The sequence below is a fragment of the Macaca mulatta genome, chromosome 20 (assembly GCF_049350105.2).
Source record: "Macaca mulatta isolate MMU2019108-1 chromosome 20, T2T-MMU8v2.0, whole genome shotgun sequence".
Taxonomy (NCBI): domain Eukaryota; kingdom Metazoa; phylum Chordata; class Mammalia; order Primates; family Cercopithecidae; genus Macaca; species Macaca mulatta.
The window spans coordinates 18,274,292-18,296,691 of record NC_133425.1 but is presented as its reverse complement, the minus strand read 5'-3'; the positions used below and the strand labels follow the sequence as shown (position 1 = coordinate 18,296,691).

The window sequence follows — 22,400 nt, the reverse complement described above, 5'->3', positions numbered from 1 at the left end:
TTCTAAGTTACATCTACAGTCCCTGTAACCAAGGAGTGAACACAAAGCCCTCTGATGCCTCATCCTGACTGTATTTGGTATCTAAGTAATGACAACCGTTCATGTCTCAAAACAGAAAAATAATCAAGATGCCATATAATCATCTACAGGAATGCAACCAAAGTATTCATCTGGCCCAAAGGTGTTTTTCTTTCTTATTTAAATATGAAGAGCACTGAAAAAAAATCAGATTTGGCTGGCAACTCCTAGTCTGCATTCCCACGGAATGTAGTGGGGTTCAGCACCACAGACCTCCAGGTTCCCAAGGTCAGCCCACCCTACAGGGGTCACACTGAGTTAAGATTCTAGTGCTTTGTTCCTGACCCTGGAGGGCATTCGGGGACCTGTAATTTATTTCTGGATGGTGGATGACAAGCAAACTTTATTTTCTTATTCTCTCAATCTGCCATTTCAGAAATTTCTGCAATGCACATGCGTTACTTTGATAATGAGAAAAAAAAATCAATAAACATGATTTAATGAAAGGTTATATTATGGACTGGAAAGGCACAATTTGCCTAAACTATCCAGATAAAATGAGGCAAAGTTTCCACTTGCCGTTTTCTCACATGCCCCAGGGCTACAGGGCTAGGAATCCATTGCCTTCTGCCTTTTGGGATAAGGGTCTTTTGTCCTGATTTATTTTCAGGCTCCTATTCATAAATACATCGGCTTTGCCCATAGCAAGGCACAACAGTTCCATTACAATAAAAAACGAGGTGGATGCCAGAGGATTCCTGGCTCGAGGCAACGTGACAGCTCACTTCACTCCAAAACGAGTACCAGGAGAAACTTTCAACAACCCTAGATAAATTGGGGGTGTCTTTTGGAATTTCCTGTAAGATCATTTACCTTATACATTCTAGGAAGCCTGCGACTGTAATTATTATGGAACGACATTTGCCTTCCCAGTGTCAGGCGCTGCACTGTGTTCTGGGGATACTTGCAGGGATTCTGCCTCCAGACTAGCAGCGGGGAGAGAGACTCCCCCCAAGATGCCACACATGAAAGTGAAGTCCCTGAACCACTTTCAGCTTGGGAGATGGTGGGCGTGGGGTGAGCTATTTTAATAAGTGTCATAGAGGAGCCTGGTCTTTGGATGGCTTGGATGGCTTTGTTGACTCGAGCAAGATTGACTGTGCAGTGGGAGGCAGTGAGCAAAGAAAAGCACAGGGGGAGAACGAGGAGTTGTTACCATCACACACAGTAGGTTCACTGTTGGCTGCACTGTAATGGCAACTGGCAACTAAGATACCAGCAATGACCTGAACCCCTGAGCAGTTAGGGAGGCCAAGGCGGGCGGACCCCCTGAGGTCAGGAGTTCGAGACCAGCCTGGCCAACATGGTGAAGTCCTGTCTCTACTAAAACTACAAAAAGTAGCCGGGTGTTGTGGCATGTGCCTATAGTCTCAGCTACTTGGGAGGCTGAGGCAGAAGAATTGCTTGAACCTGGGAGGTGGAGGTTGCAGTGAGCCGAGATCACACCACTGCACTCCTGCTAGGGTGACAGAGCAAGACTGTCTCAAATATAAAGGATTAACACTGTATAACTCATTAGGTAGTTTTTGATGATTATCTCCTTTAAACTTCACAACACCTTATGATACAAAGATGATGGGTACTACTCATTTCACAGATGAGAAAACCGAAGCCCAGAGAGATGAATGCGCAAGGTCAATAGCCTGTAATCAGAGTTTAAACTGCAGGTCCTAGATTCCTAACCAACACTAGTCTCCCTTTAAACTACATCAGAAACTTTACGGAGAGAGAAGCCGAGGGATGGGAGGAGGTGATGGGACACTGTCACAGTCCTGCAGAAACCTTGCTGGCCAGGGACAAGACACCAGGCGGGAAACCTGCCTGTGTTTTCAGACAGTCAGTGAACTTTCTTCTTCCCCCGAGCCCCGTCAGAACCTGAAGATGCTAGGTTGTTTAAACAAACAAGAAAAAGAAGGAGAGTGATTAAGGAAATAATCAGAAAAGAGAATGGGAAAAAAAGGGATTTCTGCGAAAAGATATTCATCAGAACATTGTTTACAATGGCACATTACTGACAATGGCAACAGTGAAGGGCCGGATTAAGCAAACTCTAGAACTTCTGCTCAGTGGAATACTAGAGGCATTAAAAAGAATCATTATCGTTGCGGAAGCTACAGAGCAGCGTGGAGAAATGGGGGCTAAGAGTATAATGCCAAGGGAAGAAAACAGGATACCCAATTCTTGGTGCAATTATGTAAATATCCAAAATGCATATTGCTTCAGAACAAAAGAAAGGGTACACATCATGAAAGGTTTGGCTGGCTTAGGGAAAGAGATGGGAGGAGAAGGGATTATGTTGAATTATTTTCCTACCTCCCCCTCTTCTTTCCACATCTTCTAGAACGCTCTTTCCTGAAGTGTCGGCAGGTAGTGGTAGGTGAGACGATTGTAAGGGGTGGCTGAGAAGTTTCAACAATAGTTCTGCCTATTAATTTTCTTTGTGATATTTTTAGGTGTGATGACATTATGGTGAATGTGTTTCAAAGAGTTATTTTTCAGAGATACATTATTAAAATATTGATGGCTGAAATGATAGGATGTCTGGGATTGACTTCAAACTGATCTGGGAGGAGGCGGAAGGTGGGTGAAGATGAAAATGAAACAGATGAAACAAGATCAGCCCTGAGTTGGAAATTGTCGGGGCTGGGTGATGGGAACATGGGGTTCCACTGTTCTATGTTGTACATCTTTGACATTTTCCATCAAAAAAAGTTTTGTATATTCATGGCTACCTTCCACTTAAGACAAATGCTTCATATGGTATGGTGACATAAAGCTTCCTGCTACAGTATATATATGTAGCATGAAGAATGAGTAAAATCATTGGGTACATAGGATATCTGGTATCTGAGAAAGTAAAGCACAAAGTGTGGCAATGGCTTGGATTGGAAATGCCATGCACGCTAGGAGGGTGGCGTTAGATGAATTTTGGGCAAAGGAAGACAGAAAGCATAGGGTGGCACTGCACTGCAGATCCCTAAAGAGGAGGAAGGGCCCCCGCTCTGCACCCTGAGCCTCCTCCTGCTTCTCAGCTCCTCTCCCTACATCCCACATAGGACTCACCGGCAGCTGTTCTCCCCATCCGTGTGCAGGGATGTCTCGGCCCGTCGAAGACCCAGGCGGGCAAAGGAGTGGTACAAGGTGAGTGTCACGTCGCTCAGGCTGTGGATGCCGTCAGGCTCGTCGTAGACATTCTCCCAGTAGGAGCGGAGGCCCGGGGTACCTGCAGGGTAGTTCCCGTACAGGTAATAGTCCAGCTGCCCAATGATTTCCTGATTCACCACAGCTTCGAACTTGCGGGCAAAGAAGGTAGGCCGGGCTGTCTGCTGTACTCATGGGATTAAAAAAAGAAAAACCAAATCAGCAAGTGCTGGGGTTGGGGGGAACCTGCAGGCATATCCTGTGGTTAGAAGCAAAGCTCTGCTGGATCCATGACACTTTTTGCACTTCTGTGTTCTCAGTTTCAACATCTGTAGAATGGGTTATAATAAGGGTGTGAGGAGGGTTAAATGAGTTAGTCTGTGCAGAGCATCTAAAGCAATAAGCATCATTTAGATGTCTGTTAAATGAACTAAATTTTAGATGGTAATAGCTGGGATGGATCTCAGACATCATTTAGGTAGAGGTCACAGGCTAGTAATCTAGGGCAAATATGTATTTTAGCTGGCCATATTTAAAACATGAAAGAATTCACAGAAACTCTTTTGGCTTCTCTTTAAACAGCAATAGATCTGGCAACCCCAGGCCTATACACCATGTGGTAACAACTGGTTAAAGCTGAATGGCGGCTGTTCCTTTAGACAGCACCTAGATTTTTCTGCTCACTGCAGTCTCCACCATGCCCTATTGCCTCTTTGGTATTTCAGCCAACTTGCAGACTCACAAGATTCAGAATCTCTGGGACTTTGAAAAATTCAGATTCCAGGCCAGGCGCACACCTGTAGTCCCAGCTACTCAGGAGGCTGAGACAGGAGAATCACTTGAACCCATGAGGCGGAGGTTGCAGTGAGCCAAGATTGTTCCATTCCACTCCAGCCAGGGTTACAGAGCAAGACTCTGTCTCAAAGTAAAAGGACCTACTGAGTCAATAGCTCAGGAGTGTAGCTAAAACATTAAAAAAAAAAAAAAAATTCCCAGGTGATTATGATTCAAACTCTCAAGGAAACAGGCCCAGAGACAGTAAGAGACTTACCTGAGAACACACAGCAAGTCCTTGGCAGAGATGGGATGAAGAGTCAGGGTCGAGGGTTAAAGAAATACTAAGCACCTGTAATCTACGAGGTTTTATACTTTATATTCAGTAAAAGGCCAGACAGTAAATATTGAAAATAGCTTTGAAACCACTCAACTCTGCTTTTACAGCATAAAAGCAGCCACAGACAAGAAACTAAATAAATGGGTATGGCTGTGTTCCAATAAAACTTCATTTACAGAAGCAGGCAGTGGGCTGACTGTGGCCCCCAGGGCTAGAGTTTGCTGACCCCTTGTGCAGGGCTGCAGAAACAAATAAAACACAGGCCTCTCCCTGGAGGAGCTTATTACAGTCTAGTGTTCATTACTGACCTAAATGTGGGTCCAGCCCTGTTTTCATGGTGGTAGATTAATAGCAGCAATAACTACTGACCACACACAATATTCAGGGCAGTGCACTTATATAATTGCCTCTCATTTTCCACATAATTTGGCAAGGCAGGTATTAAGATTTCCATTTTACAGATGAGAAAACTGAGCTCAGAGAGGCAAAGCGGTAGGTACAGACTCACACTCCAAATGCATGACTCCAAAATCTAAGCTTTCTCTACTGCATCACTCCAGGATTGAGGCAACTTCGTACCCTTGGTGTTATTCTAAACATCTCATCGCCAATCTGCTTCAGGAAACCTCTCTGTGGTGGGTTCCTTTCACAGTAGCACAGTGGAGAGTTAGACCACCTGAGTTCAAATCCTCATTTGGTTACTGTCTAGCTGTGCAGGTGAAGTCACTCAAACTCTCCAGGCCTCAGCATCCTTAAAATGGGTTGCTAGCATAGTGTCTAGCACACAGTGTAGGCTGATATTTGATTATTATCACTAGCCCCTTGTTGCCAGGAACCCATGTAGGGGCAGAGGACTGGCCTCGGGGGCAGGATAAACTCCTTTCTCTGCCTGCGATTCTGACCATAGCTGGATCTTCTAAAAGGGCATGTTGCTATATTTATTATTCTTTCTCTCCAAGTTCAAGAACTCTGAGTTCCTTACAGGCAGCAGTGTCTTCACTCTAGCTCTTGGGGGATACTCTTAATCTTTGCTTGCTGTGAGCACATGAAGCAGTCTTCATCAGAGGCTACAATGTCCCCGGGATGCCGGGCTAGGATACAAATGCTGGTGCCTGGGGGAGTGTGGGGCTCCGGGAATCACCACACGGAGGTTCTGTGCTCCAAGTGAAGATTCTCTGCAATTAGGACAGTGAGGGACAGGTCCTCTCCAAAGGTGGGAATTCATTGCATAGGTCAAACATTCCCCTGCAACCCTCTTTCTGCAGGGAAGATGTGGGTTTAAGCAGCTCCCTGTCTGCCAGCTTAAGGTGGCTGGAGCTGCTGGGTGGGAACCTTGAGGGGAATACGAATGAGAGATAAAACCTGTATACTCCACACTCATACAGGCACAAAACCAGGAAGGCAGCAGGGACTACTGGAAAAAACCCCTCTTGGAACACCCCTCCATGCCTCAGTTTCCCTACCTGAACAATAAAAGTGACGTCTGCCCCAGTAAACCCAATGACCACACAGCCTGGCACAGAGAAGATCAAACATGAACAGCATCCCAGTCACACATCAGGGGCACCTCGGCTGGGTTATGAGCTTGGCACTGTGTCCCTGCCTTCCCTGTGTCAGTGGTTTGGGAAATAGCTATACCATCTCTACACGGTGGCTCTAGTGACCTCAGAGTGATTCGTTTAACCATTTAGGGGCATTCATATTTGTGCTCTCTGCTGCTGGGTGTGGGGAGGGGTGGAGGAAGAAGCCACCATCCTGGCTTGGAGGGAGCAGAGCAGGAAGGGGTGCCCATCTTGGGGCCACTCTCAGGGCTCATGGTAAGTGGATGACCATTCCCCACCCTCCTGCTCTGCCCTTCCCCAGAACAGTAAATTGTTAGGCTGCCCAGAGACAGCTGTAAAGGGAATAATGTTCTACCTCTTGTTACTCTTTCAAGTATATGGTTTCCAAACCTGGCTGCTCCTCAGAAAAGTACAATTCATTGAAAATACAGAGTCATCAATATCACTGGAGATCAGTGATTCTCAACCAGAGGTGCTGCTAAACATCCCACCCAGGCATGGGACAGCACCTCCTAACAGGATCATCTGGCCACAATGGCAAGAGTTCTGAGGTTGAAAAGCTCTGCCCTAGATATACTTAAAAGCATATTCCTGGGTATAAATTTAAATATTCTGGGAGATTCTGACGAAAAGGCAATAAAGAGAGGATGACATGCATATGGCCTTTGGAAACTTTTTTTTTTAACCTTTCCGTGCCTCAGTTTTCATATCCCTAAAATGGAATAATAATATGAAAGGTCAGTTGCTTTTGGGTTAATGAGTCAACGTGGTTAGAACAGCCCTGACCTAGAGTAAGTGTTCAATGAACATTGGCTATTGTTGATGCTGTTACTGTTATTTATCAGCAGCCAGGTTTGGCCACCATGTGGTAAGATGACCTGTAGGTCTGGCCTTGGATTTCTGCAGAGGTTTGTTGGAAAGGCATCATTTAGGAGGTTGGCAGGCCAGGAGAAAGTCTCACCTGGAAGCGGTGGAAGTCCTGTGGCTTGAAGTCATTGGGGGAGCAGCCACACCAGTCCACGATGTGCTTGTACTGGCACTTGCAGCCCAGCTTGCGATTCCAGTTGGTGATGCGCAGGTTGTTGTCCACCATGGTGTCGCAGTGGGGGCTGTTCTCCAGGACCGTATGGAAGAAGGACTGCAAGGGAGAGAGGGGCCTAGCCTGAGACCTCTCCCAGCCTCCCACAAAGGGACTGGGGTGGGAAAGGGTGAACTCTTGCTCTGAGTTCATGTAAGAACTGGTTGTTTTAAAGAAGCTGGGCCGCTTTCTGTACAGCTTGCAGAACCACAAGCCAAATAAACTTTTCTTTATAAATTACCAAGCCTCAGATATTCCCTCATAGCGATGCAAAAATGCGTAACACAACTACCCGACATTCAAGGGACTCTTATGTTCTCTGCATGCATTTGAGGTCAGCTGCCCATGTGGTCCAACTCAGAGTGCAGGTGGATGCTCTGTCCAACAGATTATGTGAAATCAAACGGATTCAAGTCTGAAATAGTTGGCTAACAAAGACTAGTGATCTGGAATTTCACCCCGGGGCAGGGAGACCAAATTGATGGTTGCAATAGACCCAGGGCTTCCTGCATTGCAGGACTGCAACATAGGGAAGGGAGTAGGTGGGGCTGCTTGCTGTCCATGGTACTGAACCAGGTGCCATATATTCTCCCTAACCCCAAGACTCTTGGCCAACCTTTTTAAGGGATCTAAGAGGCCATGTTGGATCTGAAAAGAAAAACTAGAGGAGAAACAATCACTGGAGTACTTGAGAGATTGCCAGAGAGTGAGAGAAAGATTTTTATAATATTTCTTATAATATTTCAACACTGTTTTATGACAGTCCCAGGCGAATATACCTCCTCCCTGTTCTCTCTCCCTAAGGGAAGCTGTTGGGGAATCTGTGTCTGCCTCTTATAAGTTTATGGGTACGGTCTTCTGATATCTTCTAAACCAGTCCTCTTGAAGTGGTCTGGGAGAATGGAGGGAAGGCAGAGATGCAGGAGGTGGGACTGAACAGAGACCCTGGAGTACATGCGCTTGTGTGTGCTGGGGCCGGGGAGGGGCAGAGGAAGCACACACGGAGCTTTGGTCACCAGGATTGAGGTGATGTCTTGATTAAAAATAGCCAAACTCCCAAACAATCTCTTCTAAATGGATGGGTGGGTAAATGAGGCTCCACCCACCACCCCCCGCTGACCTTCCTGTGACGGTAAATGGCATGCCCATGAACCTGGATTTTAAGCTCGAATTGCCTTCAAGCCCAGGGAGGCATATATTCTCCATCAAGCAGTGGGGAAAGTACCCAATCACCAATTGCCCTGTGTCCTTTCATAATGATACAGAAATTCCCTGCAAGATAATGGATGAGGAGGTTATCAGAATTGAGAGAAGAGGTGATTTTTGCTGAAATAGGATTAAAAGCTGATTACTTAACATGTGTGCAGAATAGTAAAACCTGGCCCAGTGATGACAAGCTCATCATCCCTCTGGGTGACCAGGACGCAGTCAGCCCTCCCCGGAGGTTGGCACTGCCCCAGACACAGGCAAGAGATGTGCTGGGTGTCTGGCCTGCAGAAACACACGTAGCCTATGTGGTCCAAGGAAGGAACAAGGGACCATTCATGGGAAATGCCATAGATGCAACAGAAATGGAACCAGCTCTGCACTTTTCTCAAGCTGGTTTGGAAATGAGGATGCAATCAACCTGGAGGTCAGGAAGACGAATCTGGAATCCCTCAGCCCAGCTCTGACCAGCAGGCAGCTATGGGAATGTTAGTGGCAATCCTTCAGAACTGGATCCCCTCCCCACTTCTAGATGGGGCTGTTTTAGAATACTCTGGATTAATGGAGTATGACTCATGAAACCAACACCCTTTTCTTCAGGGAACGATAGGGCAATATTCAACATGAGAAAAGGGATGCTTGGTGTAAAAAGGTGGTCATTGCACGATTGGTCACTGTGAAGGATGTGTCAAAAGTTGATGTGGGGGCCAGGCATGGTGGCTCATGCCTGCAATCCCAGCAATTTGGGAGGCTGAGGTAGGAGGATCACTTGAGGCCAGGAGTTCAAGACCCGCCTGGCCCACATGGCAAAACCCTGTCTCTACTAAAAATACAAACATTAGCTGGGTGTGGTGGTGGGCACCTGTAATCCCAGCTACTCGGGAGGCTGAGGCAGCAGAACTGCTTGAACCTGGGAGGTGGAGGTTGCAGTGAGCAGAGATTGAGCCACTGCACTCCAGCCTGGGGGACAGAGGGAGACTCTGTCTCAAACAAAAAAAAGAAAAGTCGATGTGGGTATGTCCTGAAAAGGTCAGCATTTACAGTTGTGCAGGTTATGTGCTACATACCTTTTAGGGGTGCCGTCAGCATTGTGGGTATCAGAAGGGTTTTTAAAATAACAGTTTTCTGGAAAATAGCAGTAAGATTCTTGTTCTAACAAAATCTGTATATCGTGTGATTTTTATGACCAATGAAAGCCAAGTATCTTGAGGAAGAGCTGCCTTTTCTATTTTGCACAAAGACTGTGTGGACTGCTGGTGGTGGCACCGTGTGTCTACTCCACGCAGCCTCTGTGCAGACTGGAGGGAGATCAGGGACCCTGCTAAGACAGCAAGGATGTCTGGATGTGTAGAGGACAATGTAGGTGGACCCAGAATCTCTTTGCCAAAAATTCAGCATCCGCTTTGCCACAAAGGCTAGAACAAGCCCCTACCTTTCTTGGGAATTTTTTCCCAGATACTCACCTCGGCAGGAAGCAGGGTGTAGGAGTAGAACTGTTTCATCTTGGTCACCAGATCGTCTGTGGAGAACGTCACATACTCTACAAACTTCCGGTTTAGCAGGAACCAGTCCGAGCCACCATCCACGGCGATGCCCTCTGGGATCCGCCGATCTCCCAGGCGCCACATGTGAGCGTCGCACTCCAGGAAGAGCCGATCCAGGCCCTGCTTCCGAATGAACCTGGGAGAGAGAAAGCTGCCCTTAGCCCAGAAGTGTCGTGAAAGACAGAACTCCAGCCAGAGTCCAAACAAAACAACACAATCATAGCGATGACGGCATTTTTTGAGTGCCTGCTGTGTGCCAGGCACTGAGCCAGGGCTCTGCGTGGAGTTTATCACTTGATCCCCACAAGTGAGGCACGTCACTGTATTTCTCCCTATGAGGCAGGTACTATTTGACCCCCAATTTCCATATGAGGGCACTGAGGCTTAGAGAGCCCAGGGGATTTACCCAGCACAGCCAGATGACGATGATGATCTGCTACAGCTACTCCTTCTCCAGAGAACTTTGGCAATAATCTCCTTATGCCTAGAGGCCTTGGCAGTTTAGTGAATGCAGACTATGGATCCTTATCTCAGAACAGTGCTCTTCGATGCATACGATAAAATATACAGAGTTATGAAACAGTGAATAATAAAAACCCACCAAAGTTCTGATATATAGTAATGCCTGTGCTTCTTGACTCACACATAATATACAGGATTACAACATTTTTTAAATTTTAATTTTTTGAGACAGGGTCATGTTCTGTTGCCTAGGCTGGAGAGCACTGGTGTGATCCTAGCTCCCCGCAGCCTCAAACTCCTGGGCTCACGTGACCCTCCTGCCTCAGGCTCCTGAGTAGATAGAACTGATTTTGAAAGTTATTTTTGTAGAGGTGGGATCTCACTATGTTGTCTAGATTGGTCTCGAATTTCTGGCTTCAGGTCCCCAAAGCACTGGGATTACAGGCGTGCACCACCATGTCTGGCTGCTGCTTAAATTTTTTGTAGAGACGGGGTCTCACGATGTTGCTTAGGCTGGCGTAAAACTCGGCCTCAAGCGATCCTCCTGCCTTGGCCTCTCAAAGCGCTGGGATTATAGGTGTGAGCTACTGCATAGGGCCTGGATTACAAAATACATTTCAAAACACTGAATGTATGATTTTATATATATATATATACACACACACACACACACACACACACATAGTTTTTGTTTTTGTTTTGAGACAGGGTCTCACTCTGTAGCTCAGGTTGGAGTGCAGTGGCGTGATCTTGGCTCACCGCAACCTCCACTTCCTGGGTTCAAGTGATTCTCCTGTCTCAGCCTTCCAAGTAGCTAGGATTACAGGCATGCGCCACCTCACCCAGCTAAATTTTTTTTTGTCTTTTTAGTAGAGATGGGGTTTCACCATGTTGGCCAGGCTGGTCTTGAACTCCTGACCTCAGATGATCCGCCCACCTCGGCCTCCCAAAGTGCTGGGATTACAGGTGTGAGCCACCACGCCCGGCCTACCTCCTGTAATTCTGAAGTAGTGGTGAGCATAAATGATATTTAGAGGTATCCGCACCAACTATAATGTGATAGGAAAATAGGTGATTCCTACTGGTGACTGAGTCAGTTACTGCTAACACTACTGTGATTTGTTACCTACATTTAGCTAGATTTCAGTTGAAATTTCACTAAAAAAGATACCATTTTCTTCTCATCCAAAGTCACAAACCTCTCCTGAATTTTTCCCATGAACCCTAGATTAATAACTCCTACTTTAGGAACTATATACATATAATCATCTTGTTTGGAATTTTGCAAGGCAGGCTGGGCAGAGTTGGCATTTCCTATTTTGTAGATGCAGAAACCAAAGCTGTTCAGGTCCCAGAGCTGGTGACATGGGCGTGTCGGAAGGGTAGACAGAGCTAGAACCAAGCCTTTTGACCCAAATGCTCAGTCCATTAGCAGTTAGCATTCATTGCACACGTAATCATCACTGCCATTACCATCATCACCATTTTCATCATCATCACTGTTACTGCCACCATCATCATCATCATCTCCATCTTCATCATCACCACCACTATCACCATTTTCACATATTATGTGCCAGGTACTATGCTGGCTCATGGTGGGGGTCAACGAGAAGTAAGGATGATCTCTGCTCCCAAGGAGCTATTTAGATGGGAGCTTACAGTCTGGAGTTGAACCCAGGGATCTTTCTGCTCCTTGAGCCTGCTAGCCCTTACACATGACCAGGACTCTGGACTTTTCAAGCCCTTATAAATAACTCTATCATATGAATGCTTCTCCACACCACCACAGCTTCCTTACACACGTGCCTTCTGGTCATGGATTCTGTATGTGCTGGGAATGATCGTCCTCTTCCTCTCCCCCGAGTGAACTTCAATTCATCGATCAGATTGCAGACCAAAAGTTACTCTCGCAGTCCTTACAGTCTTACAACACTGTGATTTCTTCCACCATCATTGCCATTACCATCGTCACCATTTTCATTATCATCACTGTCACTACCACCATCGTCATTACTACCATCATCACCATTTTCATCACCACTGTCATCACCATCATCGTCATCATCACCACCATCACAACCATCATCACCGATTTCAGTATCACCACCATCTTCACTCCCATTATCACTACCACCATCACCATGACAATGAAAACATATGGGCATTATCATTCCAAGGGCTTTATGTGGATTATCTACTTTAACTTTCATGAAAACCCCACAGACAGTACTTTTATTAACCCTGTTTTACATGTGTATGAACTCAGCAACTTGCCATAGCACATTTCTGTGATTACTGTCTACCCTTTCCAGTAGACTAAGTTTCAGGTAGCTAGGGTGGTTCTTGTTTTTGCTTATCACTATGTGCCTGGCACACAGTAAATGCTTAGTGAGTATTCGCAGAATGGATAGATACTCAATCCATCAACAAGCAAACGCATGTCCAGCACCTACCACACTCCCAGCCTTGTGGTGGGTACAGTGGAAGACAGGAAACACTATAAACAACAGGCTTTATCTTGTAGGAATTCACAGTCTCACTGCGCAAATGCGATCCAGGCACATGCAACCACAGGTTAAATGAGTTTTGAGGAACTTCTGGAAAAATGGGGACTAGAGCAAGGCTGAAAAGCCAGCATGCTGTGGACTTGGTCGGTGGTCAGGAATGGCGTCACGGATGAGGCAGGGCCTGAGTCAGGCTGGGAGGGCTGCAGGGAGGAGAGAAAATGGACATTCTAGACAGAAAACAGACTAATCAGCGGCCTGAGGAGCAGACCAGTTTGGCTTCATTGGGAGATTGCTCTGGGCAGATGACAGACTGGGAAGGTCATACGTTTTTAATAAAGCTGACATCCACACGATGTAAAACGACGAGAGACCAAGAAATGATTTTATGATCAATGGGATCTAAGTGTCTTGAGGAAGAGCTGCCTTTTCTATTTTCCACAAAGGCACTGTGTGGATTGCTACAGGCGGCACCAAGTGCCTATTCCATGCAGGCTCCATGCAGACTGGAGGGGGGCCAGGGGCCCCGTTAGGACAGCAGTGATTTAAAATTAAGCATTTTAAGGTGTACAGTTTAGTGGAATTAGTTCATTAACAATGCTATCCAACTGTCACCCCTGCCTAGCTTCAAAACATTTCATCAGTCCCCAAAAGAACACCCCATACACATTAGGCAGCCACTCCCCATTCATGCTAGCCCCTGGTAACCATCAGTCTGTCTCCTGCCTCTATGGATTTACCAATTCTAGATAGTTCATATAAAGGCAGTCATACAATATATGGCCTTTTGGGTCTGCATCTTTTGCTTGGCATAATGTTTTCCAGGTTCATCCATGCTGCAGCAGATGTCGGTGCTCCATGCCTTGTTTTTGCCTGCTCAGCATCCATTTATGATTTCCCTGGGAACCACATGTTGCTTGACTTTGGACTCATCCTTAACTCTCAGTTTACTTGGGTTTGTATCCTCCCTGTAGCACCAGGGGTGGGAACATGACCCAGGATGGATCAGAGCATCCCAACTGTCTGGCCTCCATAAATCAGTTCAGGGATGGGCCATCAATGCAAGCTGGGTCTGAGACTAGGTCTTGGATTGTTGCTGGAGTTACTGAGAAGGAGGGGCTTTTCTATGAGATTTCTGGCACGGAGGATGTGAGCCTAGGGCTGCTGGTAGCCATCTCATCACCATGAATATATAGGTTGTCTGACAATGCAGCAAACTGGAAATAGGAGACAGAAAGACACAGTGCCAAGGGCTTGATGGGTTCACTTGCGATTCTGGATCTCACTGTGCCTGACCCTCTCCCAGACTTGTGTGTAACGTATTTAAAGGCATTTTTGAGATGAGATTCCTCACTTGCGTTTGAAAAACTCCTAATACATGCCTGAATGATTTCAACTTCGTCACAACCATGATGTGTGGGGAGGTTCTCAGGCTCGAGACAGGGCAGGTAGCCAGGGCTGTGGCACAAAAATGCCTCCTCTTCCACTAGGCCAGTCTGCTTAGAGTTCTAGAGCTGTCTGCATTTCTACAACAGACCTCATTACTCTGTCTTCAGACTGGAGTCACCTGTCTCCTCGCAGATAGCCTTGGTTCTCACTACAACACACCTTGGCTTCAGACTTTGTGCCTCCCTTTCAGGTCCTAGGACAGTGCAGGTCAACTGCTCAAGAAAAGTCTACTGACTTCAGGGTTTGGAAGCTGAAGATGGTCCTGCCTTGTTAGTCAAGCTGAATTCCAGAAAGAACTCCCCCCTCACTGGGCTTCCCACAAATCCACTGACATCTACTCAAGGGAATGACTTGAAACCTCATTAGTAAACCTACATTCTTAGCACTTTCTTTTCTGCATGAGCAGAAAGCCTACCTCTAGACATTGGCTACTATGGAAGATAATGGCATAATACATCTAAGTCATCACAAAATGGATGACGGTGTAATGAAACGGCGATGACGATGATGCTGGCAGGGAACAGACTTAATTTGGCTGAAATGTGCCTTTCATCTACGGGGCAGTGTGGCTTTACCTGTCACCAGCTGGGTGACCTCAAAATGTTAAGGAGTCCTCTCTGGAGTTTCAGTTTGTTCCTTGGTAAAATACAAAGTTGGTGTAGATCTGGGTTGTCAAGTTAGATCCCTATAGGGGGGTCAGACAGATAATGGAAGCGTGTGAAGCAGCCTGGGTATGAAAAAACAAGCAGTGATGAAATTAGCAGAGCAGTGAAGGACACACATTCTGAAATGCACTTCCATTCCTTTAAAATAAAAAAGTGTCTCTGGTTAAATAAAACATCTCTCTAGGATGAATACAGTCCATAAGCCACCGGTCCAGTCATAATGATACTGGGTTAGGTAATTCCCAAGGTACTCTCCAGCTTTGACATTCTGTAAGTCACTTTGTTATACTCAGGAGAAGGGTGTGGGGCAAACAATACATCTCATATGGATACATGGGAGCCTGGAGAAGACTGGCAACTTTTCTAAGGACACACAGAGGACTCAACATAAGGGCAGAACCAACCAAAATACCCAGGTGTCCAATGTCACGGGTCTTGCTCTTTCTCTAACATATCTTTCCACATGCAAAATCTCAGCTTATTAGCAAAGCCATGTTCTTGCTGGAGAGGAGTCCTCTCTGAGTCTCAGTTTCCCTCTTGGTAAATTACAAAGTTGGGCTACGTCTGGGTTGTAAAGTTAAATCCCTATAGGGGTCAGAAAGACAACGGAAGACAGATAATCCAAGCTCATTAGCAAAGTCATGTTCTTACTGGGGAGGAACTCAGCGAAGATTTTTCGTAATACTCACAGTATTAACCCACTGAAATGTAACCGAGCGCTCACTGGGCCATTAAAGGAAGTCCCTGAGTTTAGGAAAATAAAACCCTGCCTTGAACCTGGCTAGTGCTAATTATACAAAAATGTCCAGTCGGTGCACTTAACCATGCTTGAAACTTTCAATTTTAGATAATTTGTATTCAAACTTACATGGTTACCAGATTAACCGTGAGAGAGAGAAAGAGACAAGAAATACAGGTGAGAGGACTAGCAAAATTTTTCTTTCCATGCACCAGGTTTTTAATTTCATGTTCCATTATATGGGATAATAGCATCGTCTTGCAATTTTAATGTGATGTCCCAGACCATAATATTCAAATACAATATTTATGCAGTCATCTCCAAAATGAAATATTCATGGGATTGGGAGATGGGTTGCTGTATTTACTGCATTCAGAAACGGAAATGCTGCAAATGCATGCTTTGGTTAACTAAGAGTAAACGGAGACAGCTAATTCCCGAGGTCTCAGAAGAGTTTCTGGAGTCAGAGGGGTGAACGGGGACTTAGTCTTGGACTAGGAGATGGTGGCAGAGGCCCAGCAACTGGCTATCTACCAGGGGAGAGGCATCAGCTGTTTGGGCAGGGATTTGCATTTTTTCTTCCCTTTCTTTTTTTTTTTTTTTTTTTTTTTTTTGAGACGGAGTCTCACGCTGTTGCCCAGGCTGGAGTGCAGTAGCGCGATCTCGGCTCACTGCAAGCTCCGCCTCCTGGGTTCACGCCATTCTCCTGCCTCAGCCTCCTGAGTAGCTGGGACTACAGGCGCCCGCCACCGCGCCCGGCTAATTTTTTGTATTTTTAGTAGAGACGGGGTTTCACTTTGGTCTCGATCTCCTGACCTTGTGATCCGCCCGCCTCGGCCTCCCAAAGTGCTGGGATTACAGGCTTGAGCCACCGCGCCCGGCTTCTTCCCTTTCTTTACCGTAACTTGAAAAGGTAAAATTGGAAGGCAAGGTAAGTCAGTGAACACCTGGGTGACTTTTTATAAAATATGGCTCACCGACAAGTGGCGCACGGCTCTCTCACCTGAGGCATGGAGTGCAGATATGTAACAATAAGCGCAATATACAAAAGGTGCCCAGTGATGCGCTCTTCCTCTTCATTTCCCATTGAGTAGGTTACCTGGGGCAACTGGGGCAACAGGTGACACTACAGCAAACTGGGTGATCTAGGTACTAATCCTGCCTCTGCGTTCGCAGGCTATGAGGTGTGGGGCTGGCTTAACCTCTCTGAATGCCAGTTTCCTCATCTGTAAGATGAGCCCCCTGACACCTGTCTTGACAGCCTCCTGAATCAGCTGCAAAATTGTGATGGATGATGCTTCTCAGAGGGCCTTGCAAAGTGTTTAGTAAGCACTGTTCACCCAAGCAATGAACCGACTCAACCATCCCTCCCCCAAACCTGGCATCCTCCATCCTCCTCTCATGCTTTGTATTTCTCCACAGGACTTTTCACTTTCTAACACAATGTACAAGATATTTATTTAGTCTGTTGTCCATTTCCGCTCAATAGATGTAAGACGGCAGAAATTTTTGTCTATTTTTGTTCACTGCTGTATCCATACTGCTTAGATGGGTGCCTACCGTACAACTGGTGCTTGATAAATATTTACTGAATAAGTGAACAAAGGGAAGGGTAACAGCCACACCTGTTGGGCAATCAGGAAGTCACAGACATTTGTTAACTAGGCATCAGATCCTTCTAACACACATGTAACAGAAAAGAAAATTGAAGCTCAGAAAAGTTACATAACTTTCCCAAGGTCACACAGCCAGAAGTCTTGAATTTAAATGCAGGTCTAGCTGGATCCACTGCAAGCTCTTAAACTCTGCCATCTTTGATGCCCTGATTCACCATAGTCCCACCAAAAAGAGAGAAACAACAGATCTGTGATTTCTAATGCTTGAAAGAGACAATGCCCAGAAATGAGAGAGAATCAAAAGAAAAGGGCTTATTGTTGGCTTTGGAAGAATCATTCTGCCAGACCGCTAGAAGACATCTGTCTTCTACCTGAGGTCAGATATGAAATCATTTACATTCAGCTTTACTTCCTAGGCTCTGAGGAAGGGGCAGTTCACCTTCCTGATATTTTTACCTATTAGCACACTATGGGAAAAAGTCACAGCTATATATCATCCTACTGGGACATCCCAGGGACCAAATCTACTCAGCTGACCATCACAGTTAACTAGACAGAGGGTGGGAAGGAGTCCTGATTCTCCCCCATGGGAGAAGTCAGTTTAAAAAAAAACCATCTATGGCTTTTGGAAATAATGTCAGAAAAGGTGGATGATAAAGAAGTTTCTCAATTCAGTTAATTCACTGGCTACAATCTTGGCATATTCATCGAGTGTGGAATTATTCCAAAATTAAGCTGTTCCACTTTAAGTTTTAGAAGGAATAGCTCTGCTCTTCCAGTTTACAGCATGTTTGAGCAAGAAGGAATCTTCGCAAGCAGCCAATACAGCTAATGCTACAAATTAAAAAAAAAAAAAAAAAAAAAAAAAAAAAAAAAGCCTGAGACCGAAAGTACAAATGATACATCCAAAGTCATACTGTCTAGAAAAAACAAAATCTTCCTTTTTCTGTTTTCCTGTCTGGTAATCTGTTATTGAATCTAGATTACTCTTTCAGCGTAAGTACAACATCACGATTTTAGTTAAAAAATAAAGTCATGGAATAAATCATACCCACAACGCATGAAATCAGTCAGCTATGTGAACAGGCTCACACATCTCTTCCTAGGCTCTGAGGAATGGGCAGTTTACCTGCCTGAGATTTTTCTCTATTGGCACAAAGTCGCAGCTAAATATTATTCTATTGGGATGCAGGGGCAAGATTTTGAGACCTGGAGCCAGATTACTTGGCCCAAGTCTTGTGTATTCTACTAACCTTGGACAACTTTAATCATGTGGCACTTTGGTTTCTCACAGGGGAAACGGTGATCACAATACCTAATTCATAGAGCTGGTGTGATGATTCAAATGAGCTTGTATACAGGGAGGGCTTAGCACAGTGCTTAGCACATAGTAAGGGCTCCATGATGTTCATTGTGATGCTTTATGTTTTTTTCCTTTATCAAGGTGAATTTCTATCTGTCCTCTTCTCTCTTCTGGGATTTGGTAGACAGGTACATAGGACACCTCCATGGCTAAGAAGAAATCCTTTTGTCTGGCAGAGCAATGATATTTCAGCACCAAGGACAGAAGCCCTCATTTTTGTTGTGCCATAGCCATGGTTGTGGCATGAAGGTGACAAGTGTCTTGGCCATCCTTCTAACTCTGTCCAAGCTCTGGATGAGCTCGCGGGGATTGAGCTCACTGATTTTGAAGTTTGGCAGTTCCACAGGGCCCCTGCTAGCCATCTCTCTCAGGCCCAGGGTAGGCTGTGCCGCTTCCTGGTCTGAACTGGAGTCAACTGTCATGCCTCTCTATCCTACAGTAGCTGGAAGAGCAAGAAGGCCTGGAGACTTCATTCTTTTAGCAGCACTAGAGAGCACCTTCGATATTCCAGGCCCTGCTCTATGCACTGAGAAAACGGTTCTAAATAAGATGGCCATCACCCCTGCCCTTCTCTCTCTTTTAGGTGAGACAAAAAGCCTAAATAATAACAGCTACCATTTATTGAGCATATACTACATTCTAGGCTCTGTTCTATGCCCTTAATATATATTCTTTTGTTTAGAATTCACTGCAGCCCCATGAGGGCTCATTTTACAAATGAAGGAACAGAGACACAGAAAGGTTAAGTAAATTTCCCAAGATCCACACAGCTGGTGAGTGGCAAGGAGGGGATTCAAGCCGTAGTAGTCAGGCTCTGCATTCCACACTCTAGCCACAAGGTTCTAATAAGTAAGTAGACATCGAGAAATATGAAACACAAATATACAATTACATGCTATATAGGAACAAATATGGGGGTCATGGTAGAAAATAAAGAGACAGGGGTTTAATTAGTGGAGATCATTGCAGAAGGCTTCGCTGAGGAGCAGGTGGCACGCGAGCTCAAAGAGAAGGCATCAGTCCTCTAAGGAGTTATGGGGAAGGCCTTTATGAGTGACAGAAAATTGAAAGTGCAAGGGCCCTGTGGCTGACAAAAGAAGCTACAGAGAAGTCCTCAGCTTCACAACCTCTCTTCACAGTGGCTGACTTGATCTGATTGGTGGAAGGGACATACCACCCACAAGTCCACGTGGCTTGGATATGGAGGGAAACTCCAAAGTCAGCACCCTGAGGGAGTCAGTGCAACACGGTGGTTAAGCATCCTGACTTCAGGCTGGGCGTGGTGGCTAATGCCTGTAATCCCAGCACTTTGGGAGGTCCAGAGAGGCGGATCACTTGAGCTCAAGAGTTTGAGACCAGCCTGGACAATATGGTGAAACCCCACCTCTACTGAAACTACAAAAATTAGCGAGGCATGGTGGCATGTGCCTATAATCCCAGCTATTTGGGAGACTGAGGCAGGAGAATCGCTTGAACCTTGGAGGTGGAGGTTGGAGTGAGCTGAGATTGCACCCCAGCCTGGGTGACGGAGCAAGACTCTGTCTCAAAAAGAAAAATAAAAAGAATCCCGACTTTGGAGTCACTCTGCTTGGCTTCAAGTCTGTGTCGCCACCTATGAGCTGTGTGTTATTTAATCTTTCCAGCCTCAGTATTCCTTTCTGGAAAATGGGCATGAGAATGATCGCACTTATGTCATGGGGTTGTTGTAGAAAGAGTAAATATCTGTAAGGTGCTTACGACAATCAGTGGCACATGTACCAGTTATTATTGCTGCCCTATGTGGAGAAAGCTGACTTAGGTTTGACATTCAAGGAGGGAAGAAAAAGAAGCTCAAGTGGAAATGCCGAGTCAGTGGCCTGAATCCTGAGGCTGGAGTACCTGCGCTTGGTGGCTCACATTCTTCACAGGGCTCACATCTCTGAATCAGCTTGCACCGCGAAACGTCTAAGTCTGTTGAGGGCTAATTGGTTTTCCGCATTTCATGTATTTTTAAAAACATTGTTTACTGCCTTTTTTTCTGATTATAAAAGGAAGGCAGAGCCTTCATAGATGGCTTGGAACATAAAAAAATGCAAAGAAGAAAATAAAAATCATACTCTACCTTTCAGAGATGACACTGTGTGTGTACTTCCCGTCTAGCCTTTTGTCGAACTTCTTTGTGTATTGTTTGGAAGGAAGAAAAGTTCTAAAGATGACCTAAAAACACAGGCTGAGGCCCAGGGCGGTATGCGTGTGCAGTTTTGTGTGGGTGCCTACATACTGCCAGACTTTATTTTGACGTGGCTGCTATAATTGGATTAAATAAAGTGAACATGCAAACAGTCATGAACGCATCGGCTGGGTTTAAGGAAAGCAAAAGAGAAATGCAATCTGCTTTCCCTATTGGAGATGAGATATTAATTATCTCCTCGCATCAATCATGGAGCTACAAGTTAGCCAGAAAGAGAGCTCCTCTCTCAATAAGCAAGCTGGCACCAAAGGGCCTCCCGAAAGTGGATTTGCCTGGAGGAGGTTCCTGGCCAGGCTCTCGACTGATTTGCCAACTTTTGGTTAAACATTTGCTTGTTTATACATCAAAGGAGGTTTGGGTCTGATGATTAGTTCAATGTCAGAAAAGGGGAGCTAGGGAGGCAGCTCAGATGCCACCCCAGCCTCCAACAGGAGAGTGCTGCCTCTGGCCGATGGGGTTCAGACCGGAGAAGAGAAACTTCTCTATACCACTTCTGACCTGGGGCTGGAATCTACCTGCCTGGCTTTCGTATATTTGAAATGATCGCTGTTTCTCTTACTATGCTTCGCCTTATTTTAAGCGTGATATCCATAACTCGTGGGTTGGAGTGGCTAATTTTATAAACTGTCGATACACGTAAGGTCAATACCTAACTCTCATCACATGCCCACTTACAAAGGGCCCAAAAGAATTTCCCATGTCCCCCGTGGACATGAGAGTTGTTGAACATAAGAGTTATTGAGCATTTTTGTAACACCTTAATCATGTGTATATTATCATTAAGATTTTTCTCCTGTCAACAACACCATCATTATCACCACTACCACCACCACCATTATGATCATCATCCACTTAATAGGCACAACTAACTGTCCCCAAGCGCTTTTCCATATATTAATTCGTGCAACAACTCTATGGGATTGGTATGATTATCATCATTCCCATCTTCCAGATGAGAAAACTGATACACATGTAACTCATCTAACTTACCCACGGTCACACACTGTGAGTGGGCATTGGAGCTGGCCCGTGAAACTTCACAGTCTGGCTCCAGAGCCTGGATTCTTAACTGCTATGTTATGTGCTTTATGTAGCATCCTATACAAGAGGCCCCTGAATATTCCGCTCTAAGCCAACTTTATTATTTTTAGAGACACGATCTCGCTTTGTCACCCAGGCTGCAGTGCAGTGGTGCAAGCCTCAAACTCCTGGCCTTAAGCGATCCTCCTACATCAGCCTCCCAAGGTGTTGGGATTACAGGTGTGAGCCACTGCACCCGGCCTCTAAGCCAACTTTAAACAGCTTCAACTGTTTTCTTTCAATGTAGCCTTATTTGAAGCCTAATATCCATAAGTCACGGGTTGGAATGGCTAATTTTATAAATTTGTTGACACACATAAGATCAATACCTAACTTTCATAGCATACCCACTTACAAAGGACCCAAAAGTATCTCCCATGTCCCTGGTGGCACATGAACACACTTTGGAAAAGGCTGACCCTAGAAAGTAGGGGAAGGACCTGTCCCTACCCATGCAAAAAGATATTTCTATTTACATTCAGCAGGATTTTCTTTCATCTGCACACCTTAAGAGCATAAACCTGCAGGTCCTCTCAAATGCAGTCACTATGGAGTAATACAAGAAC

At 45.5% G+C, this 22,400-nt stretch overlaps 1 protein-coding gene across 1 annotated transcript in view; it reads right to left on the bottom strand.

Moving 5' to 3' along the window:
* The window catches only part of XYLT1 (xylosyltransferase 1), a 366,386-nt gene that overhangs the window by 24,162 nt on the left and 319,824 nt on the right, over nt 1-22,400 (bottom strand). Inside the window, exons 7-9 of the mRNA XM_015125707.3 lie at nt 9,643-9,859; nt 6,857-7,033; nt 3,142-3,404 (exon numbers count right to left, since the gene is read on the bottom strand). Coding sequence (XP_014981193.2) covers nt 3,142-3,404; nt 6,857-7,033; nt 9,643-9,859 — 657 coding nt within the window. The remainder of the gene's footprint in view (nt 1-3,141; nt 3,405-6,856; nt 7,034-9,642; nt 9,860-22,400) is intronic.